The sequence below is a fragment of the Penaeus monodon genome, chromosome 5, assembly GCF_015228065.2.
Source record: "Penaeus monodon isolate SGIC_2016 chromosome 5, NSTDA_Pmon_1, whole genome shotgun sequence".
Classification (NCBI taxonomy): Eukaryota; Metazoa; Arthropoda; class Malacostraca; order Decapoda; family Penaeidae; genus Penaeus; species Penaeus monodon.
The window spans coordinates 39108523-39118522 of NC_051390.1; the positions used below are offsets into that span (position 1 = coordinate 39108523).

Here is a 10000-nt window from a genome sequence, read left to right on the forward strand (position 1 = left end):
TTTGTTCTAATCCTGGTGCTAGTTTTTACATACAAATCTTGTGAAATGCATGAAGTTCATATGGAACATTCAATTAAGAGGATAAATGAAAGCAAATAAAGAAGAGTTGGCCAGATATAATTAAACTCTTTCTTGAGATGTTAATGAACATTATTAACTATTATCATAAGAAAAAAAATAATTGAACAAAAATAGTAGTATAACTTATAATCATTACAATAATTAAAAGAAGAAAAAATAATATTTTATTGCCTTTTACAAACACTCAAGCTCAATCTATTCATCACAACCACTATGCCTCACAGACGTATATATACAAACACAATGACCTTGAAACAGTTAAATAACAGAGTCAGATATCAAAAACAGCTAAAACTTGATGATGTGCAAGTTTAATGAAAAAAGAAAATCCCCTCAGATGCAACAAACCCATCACCTCACCCCATTTATAAGTAAAAATCACACACACACACACTAAAATAAAAATTCATATATGAAAGTTTTTAAGTGGCTAAAGAATTGTAACTGTAATGTAAACCTTTTCTGCTGCGATTATTCTAAAAGAATGCTTATTGCACTTGTATAAAGAAATAAAAATGATATATATTACCTGAAGTACAGAAAAGCTCTGAAGAATAAGAGAGACTCAAGGTAGGAGCGAAATAACCAAAACCACATGCGAAGAATGAAGTGACTGACAACGCACATGACAATAATGTTCATTATATTGAAAAAAATAAAAAAATAAATAAATGCCAAGTAAAATGATAGAAAGAAACTTACAAAAAAAAATGAGATTCTTTGTGTGACATGTGGGCAAAATAGAAAAGAGATAACAAGGGTGGGGATGCGCAGTGAATGATTCATAACAATTTCAAAAACATTTCTACATCCCTAATTTACTCTACATTTGTTCATCTACAAATAAATACTACAGATGAAACATGAACTAAATATATGCACAAAATATACTTCTTACATGGCTAGATTATACAATCCATTATATGGCAATGAAAGTATGAACGATGTTGGTTAAAATTAGTAAATGAGCTTTCCTGACATTTACATGTGAAAGAATGAATGTCTGTATTTGTTTCACATGCATTTTTGTGTGTGCCTGCACTTATATTTTTCTTTGGATGTTAATGAGAATCTGCTCATATAAAAAATAATATGGATTGATAAGGAACCTTTTATATAGTCTTCTAAAAGATCTCTAATCACTTTACACTTCATTACTGGTTAGAAAATGTTGATCACCGGAAAGACTTATAAGAAATAGCATATAAGAAAAAGCCAGTGCAGTTATCAACTAAAACTATAAGGCAACATCAGTGTATACTATACACTGCAAAAGCCTATTTATGACATTTAAAATGAATTAAAAGTATGCTACGTCAAAATGAGAGAAATCTGAAAAAAAAAAAAAAATCAAACCCAATTTCCTTTCTTATTCTTGAAAAGCTGATATCTCCCAAAAAGGGGGAGGCTTCAAAATATAGCAGACTAACTAACAGTACCTTTCAAATTTCTCTAAATCTGCCTTTAAACAAAATTACTTTTAAAACATAAAATTTGCATTCATAAATTTACAGTTCCCAATATTCTGTGAAAAATGCTGCATACATTCTCATACAATGTGTAAATTCATGATATATAAAACAATCTAAACTAACTAAACACTCATTCTATCATTTTTTTCTTTTACTGTAATACAATATCCTGAGAAAGTGAAGGAAATAAACTCTGAAAACTACTCTTTGCACTATTCACAAGAAAGAAATTTCGTCATTTTTACTGAGAGACATTTTTTTCTCATTATATGGGGAAAAGACAAATTGTACTTTTCATTTGTATTGTTACAGAATCTCTATAATACTATTTATTTTTCTGTAATATATTGCATATTCACACAAATATACATACTGTTTAAAAGCAAATTCTCTAAAATAATAAAAACATGGAAGTTCCATCTTACTGAAAATATACAGTAGAAACTTATTCCTCTAACATATAAACTCTGGCTTTGGTTCATCTGCACTCTGGAAGTACTCAACAATAGCCATTATGCTGGCATAGGATCCAATGACAAAGCACAAGATGCCGAAGCTCATAATTACAAAACACTTTATAATTGTCAGCTTAGATACCCTGAAAAAAAAGTTTAAGAGCTGTCACAATTATGCTGAACTTAATAATGTCCAGGGACATTTTAAAACCGATAAAATTTTGAAGTAAATCTCAAAAAAAAGTAAATAATTAAAGAAAAATGCACATAAATGTGTAATTTTTAACATGAATTTGTAATGCTCATTTTAAGATGAATTAATCAAATCAAATACAATACTATTAACACCATAAATGAAATCTATCAAACTGGAATATATAAGTAATTTTCACTCACCTTGGCCAAAACGTAACAAGCTCGATGATGGGAGGGAAAATGATAGCCAGAGTGGATGAGGACATAGCACCGACTAGTGAAATAAAAAGGCCTATGTTGGGTATCGCTGCTGCAAGGATAACTGAAAGGCAAAAAGAACAAGAAAAAAAAAATTGTTAATTGTAGATCTGACAAAGAAATGTCTCAATTGCACACTCTCCTAGGAGAGTGTGTGTGGTTCCACAGGTGCTTAAACCTGACCTCACTTGTTTACCCTATTTCTTGATTTTTGGCATAAAATATTATTATTTATAATACTATCATTATTAATGTAAGTATTATTATTACTCACATAATTATTACGAAGAGTAGGCTTAGTGCTAATAATGGAAGGAAGAAAGAAAGAAAGAAAGAAAGAAAGAAAGAAAAGAAAATGAAAGAATGAAAGAAAAAGAAAGAAAGAAAGAAAGAAAGAAAGAAAGAAAGAAAGAAAAAGAAAAAATGAAAGAAAAAGAAAGAAAGAAAGAAAGAAAGAAAGAAAGAAAGAAAGAAAACTCAAGAAATTTGATAAACAGGTTAGATCAGTGCTGACTCAGTGACTAAACATGTATAGAGCCACTATGTACCTGATTTGAACTTATTATGACATTTTTCTGGTGAATACTTCTGTAAAGATTATCTTTGTAAAGATTGCTTTTATTATGATTTTTTATCTCATGTTTATATGATTGCTCTCAAAATTTTAGCAATTTAGAAAAAAAAAAATAAAATGTAATTTTTCATTATGTCTCGCTTCATTCAAACTTAATATATCAAATCATAGTTGTTACCAGTAACACAGTTGTTACCAGATTTTGAAGAAGAGTTTTTTTAGGAGGGGAAAGAGCATTCAATGGGGTATGCTGTGTCCATATACATTTCTATGGCATGATCATGGATCTCTGCACATAGTGAGGGTGTTATAAATTGTCACAATCAAGTAAAGCCTATCAAAAACTAGTGTTTTTTTTCTCCATGACTTTTTTCTTATCAATGAGACAAATGTAATAATCACATAGACATCTGTTTAGCAAATTTCCTCTAGCCATGATCATGTTATCATCACATAACTCTTCAGACAATCATACATATTTCATGCAGCTAAAACCTTCCCCTTTTCCCTCATATTCCCTCTCCACACAACATACTATTATGCATCATAAAATTACCTCATGGTATATCACTTTGTTTTTACATTCAACATGTATAACTAAATGTGTAAACCCATATGATTGTTTTCTATGATAGAAATGTTTACATTTACACATTCATAGTAAGTTAGTCTTTTCATACATAAGCAAAGGGTAACTGCATTAAACTTTTCAAATTTGTGTTCTATTGATGCACTATATAGTTCCTATCTAACAAAGAAATATACTTTGTCTTTGTATGTAACTTTTGATCTTGAAGGTCAATATGAAGCCCCTAGTAGCACCTGATTACCCTATCCCTTGAATTTGCACGGAAATGTTGTCTTTATTTCAGGGTTAAGGGTTAAGACATCTAAATAATTACGCAAAGTCTCCATACTTACAAGTAATAAGAACAAGGAAAGCCCTGAATGCATATTCTCCTACACGTTTCGCCCTGTTTGAATGGAACCTAGTGCGGAGGTGTGGCCACATGATCTCCGAGGGAACATACAACATCAGTGAATAAGTCAAGTAGATTGCTACTGCCATCAGGATTTTCACCAACTGTGCAAGGCTGAAAAAATATATGCACAATTATGATGAAAGCAAATAATCTAAAATAATATCAGTGAAGTTGATAAAAAAATATATGTCGCACATTACTAAAATATAAGTAACAAATCAATATAAAAATATTTTTCTGTAAATGATCTCAGATGCAAGATTTGCATGAGTTACACAGAATAAAACTAAGTTTATTCTGAATCCCTTCCTTCTCTCTCTTACCATATCACATATCAAGTACTATTTTAAAAAGTAGAGCAAATTCCATTTTACTCATGAATGAGAAAACTAATGGTTTCTTAGATAGGCTTTAAAAAGCCAGTGTACTCAGTAAATTATCTTTAAAATCAATATGATAATACAAAAAACTTCATAAGAGTTAAAATGAAAACACTTACTTATCACTTGGTGGAAGGTTAAGTGTAACTGAGCCATGTACAGCATCACCATACTTTAGGTAGCCAAAGAATCCAACAGCAATGTAACCACAGGTGACTAGAATCATGGCTGTATTTAACACTCCGTTGCATCCACGGAAATCTTCTGGTGTTGTCATTTTCCTCTCCAACGGCAAAACCTAGATGGAAACAGAGAAATATTATAATGTTATAAATATATCAACTGGTAAGAATATGCTGAACAAAAGATAAATGTTCTAGCAAAAACATACCCCAAATATGTAAGAGAATATAAATTAATTACTGCTTTTTCTTACTACAGATACCTCATCAAATCTGTTTCAATGGTTCTTAGCAACACAAATTAATTTGCTTAATCAAGCAGTGAATAATCTCCATTCTTCAGTGTAGAGGATGACTACTGTCCAGATTTGATTTGTTAAATTCATTGCAAAAAACAAGTCTAGGTCTTGTGTCAAGATGTGGAATTAAGCCTTTGCCAATGGGCATGGCATATACGTACATTTTCTTTGATTTACGAAAATATTTTACGCTATCTTATTTTGCTGTTACTAATGTTTATAACATTATATTAATTCTAATGTTTACAATAAAAATAACAACATCGATATTCATAGCACTAGTAAACAATTCGTTTTTCCCGCCAATACAAGGAAAGGTGAAATCAGGTAAGATCACAAGATCTACTAATTGATCCTTTGTGGCTAAGCACTAGCAGAACCATCTATGTGCAGAGACATTCCACAAAAATATAAAAAATGAGCACAGCATTTTCCCCATTTTCCCTGTCGGCATTGGGTTAAGGTGTATTAAAAGGCAAAATGTTGTGCTTCTTATCTTAAGGGTAACATTTCAATTTGGTGACTAAGGAGGGGAATTTTCATTAAATAAATTTTAATTATTCTATCACTCACTATTTTGGTTTAGTTAAAAATTACAAACATAGATGGTACCACTCTTTCCCAGAACCAGCTGGAAAATCAGTTGAAAAGGGCATTCACCTAAGTCTCTTCAGAGCATGGACTTCAGGGAGAGACGACAAACAATCAAATGCTAACCTCTCAGTCTAAAGTAACAGCAGTGTAAGACAAATAGGCAGAGGGGGATGAGGAAGGTGACTGACAATATACAGACTGCAATATGCCCCTTTGAATTCTGTATTGGAATTCCTCTTCCCTGTCACTTCATGTTTTCTTTCATTGGTAATGATTATTTTTCCTTATTTGTTTACTTAATAAAAAATAAAGAATAAATAACACACACATATATGTATATATATGTATATATATATATATATATATATATATATATATATATTATATATATATATATATATATATATATATATATATATATATATATATATTTATATATATATATATATTATATATATATATTATATTATATATATATATATATATTTATATATATATATATATATATATATATATATAGATAGATAGATAGATAGATAGATAGATAGATAGATAGATAGATATATGTTGATGACACTGAGAGCATTCTATGGGATGCTGATAATGGTGACCATTTCCCTAAAGTATACATACAAGAAACATTGCAAATGCATGCGAGAAAATGTAGTATGATAGTACAAATAAAAGATATTTGCTGTTGCTTATAAAGATATCAAATAGCATTTTTAAAATTTCTGATTTCCCCTTTTGATATTTTCAGCTTTTAACCCGTTAATGATGGCATTAGGAATTTCTCAGTGTCACTGACTCCAGAGGTTTCTAGTAACCATCCTACAGTTTGGCCCAGGAGTCTTCTACATGTATCAGAATTTCCCAGCAGATACAGGTTAATTGAATATGTGCACTGTGCTGGGAGAGACATCCAAAAAGAGTGCAGCAGAAGGGTAAAGCTATTCATTCATCTTTGAAGGGACCACTACATTTATAATTACCACTTTTAACTTACAAGAAATATAATACTAATCACATCAATTTAATGAAAGCAATAAAAAATAATAACACAAGGAGCAAAAAATAACTGCATAAATCACATGCAACTAAATCAAATAGGGTCTTACCACTCCAATTCCTTCAAAAGCGTATATTGAAGTACCCACAAAGAGTGGCAACTGCTTCCAGCTCTTGAACTCAGGTCTATCATAAGAAGAAGGAATATCTTGGAGAAGGTAGTGGAAGGTAATGGCAATGCCAAGCCCCAAGAACACGTTGCTTATGAGCGAGAATGGGGCAAGCACCTGTAATAAATATATAATTTAGAAAGTAGAAAACAACATATTGAAGCTGGGATGAACCCTTATATAAATATTGGTCAGAAGTAAGATTTCTTTTCCTGAAAGGCTAGGATGAATGGCTAAATATTCTACTACAATGAAACCAAGTGTCCTTGATCATCCTCCATCTTAAGCAAGAGCACCAACTTGGAGGCACTGCAGGTTCAATGAGAGTCCTGCTTATCATCTATAAATTCTATGGTCTGGTTTTCTACAGTTTTGTAAGTTTACAGAAAGTCCCTTTCAATTATAAAAAAATAGGTTACCCCACTCTTATTTCGTATCAAAAATGGTTAAGTACTTTTTAATATTCATTTTAAAATGAAATATGCTTTATGATGAAGAAAAATGTAAAACAAAATTTTCATAAACATTGTTGGAGAATGATAGAAAAACAATCTGATCTGCATTTTCTTTTCTTTCTTTCTTTTAATAGACAAGCTCATACCAAAGCTGTGTTATTTGTCTTATTAAAGTACTTATGCTACAGCAAAGCCAACTTCCCATTCTTATTACCTCTTACATTATTGGTGGTTTATTATCAAAATGGATTCTTAAGAGCAGTGCTCTCAGAATAAAGCAACTCACCTTTAATGATCTAATCATTGATATGGCTAGTAGAGGAATCAATAAAATAGCCATGTACCCATGAATGTCAATTTCATTTCCTGGCAACTTACAGTCAACCACCTGCAATACAGAGGACTTCATTAAAACACATTAATAAAAATATGATAAAATTAACTATTCCTTCCAATTCTTTTTACTGATAAATCTGTACTTTCAATAGATTGGTCATTCCAATATATCTTGCTAGTATAAGATACAGTTTCATATATATAGTGCTCATTAGTCAACTATGTAACAATAAACCTCCCTCTCTCTCCCTCTCCCTCGCTCTCTCTCTCCCTCGCTCTCTCTCTCCCTCGCTCTCTCTCTCCTCTCTTCCCTCCGCTCTCTCTCTCCATCTCTCGCTCTCTCTTCTCTCTCTCTCTCGCTCTCTCTCTCTCTCCTCCCTCGCTCTCTCCTCTCTCTCGCTCTCTCCTCTCGCTCTCTCTCTCCTCTCTCTCTCTCTCCTTCTCTCTTCTCTCTCTCTCTTCTTCTCTCTCTCCTTCTCTCTCTCTTCTCTCGTCTCTCTCCTCTCTCTTCTCTCTCTCTCCCCTTCTCTCTCTCTTCTCTCTCTCTCTCTCCTCTTTCTTCTCTCTCTCTCTCTCTTCTCCTCTCCTCTCTCTCTCTCTCTCTCTCTCTCTCTCTCTCTCTCTCCCCTCTTCTCTCTCTCTCTCTTCTCTCTTCTCTCTCTCTTCTTTCCCTCTCCTTCTCTCTCTTCTCTTCTCTCTCTTCTCTCTCTCTCTCTCTCTTCTTCTCTCCTCTCTCTCCTCTCTCTTCTCTCTCTTCCTTTTTTTCTTTTCCCTTTTCTCTCTCTCTCTCTCTTCTCTCTCTTCTCTCTTCTCCTTCTCTCTCTCTCTCTCTCTTCTCTCTCTCTCTCTCTCTTCTCTCTCTCTCTTCTCTCTCTCTCTCTCTTTTTTTACTATAGCTTATATTTTCTAGGTTTCACCTACATTATGATGAAATTTAATACAACTTCCAAACCCATCAAAGCCAGTACTATTATGTGAATAAAGGACCACTACAGCCAGACTGCAAAGGTTCATAGTGTGCACATGTGCAAGATATTGATATACAGCAGTCTTGGATCATTACTTACACATGTCACTAAGTGAAGTCAACAGCTGCAAACAGGATGAGTAATGTGAATCACACCACCACAGCCATAACTATATTAAATAATTTTTCATTTTCTCAGGCTTCAACTCTAGGAGCAAAACATTAATTTGTCTTATGCTACTTGGACAACAATGTTCACAAGGGCTCAAGTCTCAAACACATCATGAAATAATTTACTTGCTGAGAAGGCTCCAAAGATAGGAAGCAAGTCACTGATTCATGCATGTATGTACATAAACAGTATATATCATCACTGCACATATCTGCATATTATATAATCTACACAGTAGGAGGTATAAACAGACTTCAGACAACCAGAGGAGGTTTAGGAATGTATTACACATATAAAATAAGGGCTCACTATGACCGATTTCCTATACGAAATTCGACAGTACAGAGCCAAAAAGGTTGTCATGGTGACAATGATGTAAACTATACCTCAGTATATTGAATTTCTATATCTTAATGAAATTATGAAGCTAAGCCTAGCTTTGTCTTGGGAAAAGTACCATGCCCACTGATATGGATTGCCATCTACCAGAACTTCAGCATCAGAGTCATTTCTAGAACAAACTACAGCCATATGAAAATAACCTAACCTAACCTAAGAATCACCTTAGTGCATTTAGGACTGATGTAATGTACTATATAATGCTAGTTTTTAAAAAATCATTATTAACACTGTCAACACTAAAATATCTACATTTACTTATTTAGTTTTAATCATTGTTTCTCAAACTATATATGAAAACACCTATATTTCACAATGAACTATTATTCCTTTACAACATAAATATTTTTTGCCAACTGCACACTGGAAAATTACTTGCCTGTTTGACATTTGCTGCAATAAACACCACATAAACACAGCAGAAGCCTAACTGTGTAATGGTAAGAAAGGAATTCAATACTGCACGTGCAACAGGTGCTAATCTACGCAGAGGGGCAGGGCCAGTGGTGAAGGCGTGGTACCCAACTTCTGCATAGTCCAACCCACTTACTCCTAATCTTTCCTTCAATTCATGGGCACATCTTACCTAAAAATGAGAACCAAATATAATACCAGAAAAGGATGGCTCTTCTGTAAAACTGAATTCTGTATTAATAAATGATATGCTAGTATAGAGCAGATGTGTAAGCACAAGAGAATATACATTATTATGCCATGATTCTTCTGCATTATATAAAAGTTACTTCAGAATACCCTGTTGTAAAAGCATATCAGATAAATAATCAATACTGATGATTGATAATAAATCATTAAAATCTTTAATAGTTACACCCCTTACCACTGACATAACCTTACCTGTCTCCAAAGAATTCATTTCACACTTACCTCATCTATAATAAGCAGTTAATAAATAAAGTCTTCATTAAAGAGAGCACTTACCAACATATGCATACAGTGAATGCAGATGGTCGCTATGACAGGCAAGAGAGCAGTGCCAGTATACAAGCCAGAGTTCTTGAG

The 10000-nt window shown here is 32.7% G+C and overlaps 1 protein-coding gene across 2 annotated transcripts in view; it reads right to left on the minus strand.

The window, feature by feature from the left end:
• Nucleotides 1–100: 100 nt before the first annotated feature.
• The window catches only part of LOC119573197 (proton-coupled amino acid transporter-like protein CG1139), a 15636-nt gene continuing 5736 nt past the window's right edge, over nt 101–10000 (minus strand). For both annotated transcript variants that reach the window (XM_037920298.1, XM_037920297.1), the window contains exons 3-10: nt 9920–10000; nt 9360–9566; nt 7393–7494; nt 6592–6768; nt 4518–4696; nt 3957–4129; nt 2405–2525; nt 101–2151 (exon numbers count right to left, since the gene is read on the minus strand). The exon at nt 9920–10000 is cut by the window's right edge and continues 70 nt beyond it. In XM_037920298.1, the coding sequence (XP_037776226.1) occupies nt 2007–2151; nt 2405–2525; nt 3957–4129; nt 4518–4696; nt 6592–6768; nt 7393–7494; nt 9360–9566; nt 9920–10000 (1185 nt within the window). In that variant the 3' untranslated portion in view covers nt 101–2006. The remainder of the gene's footprint in view (nt 2152–2404; nt 2526–3956; nt 4130–4517; nt 4697–6591; nt 6769–7392; nt 7495–9359; nt 9567–9919) is intronic.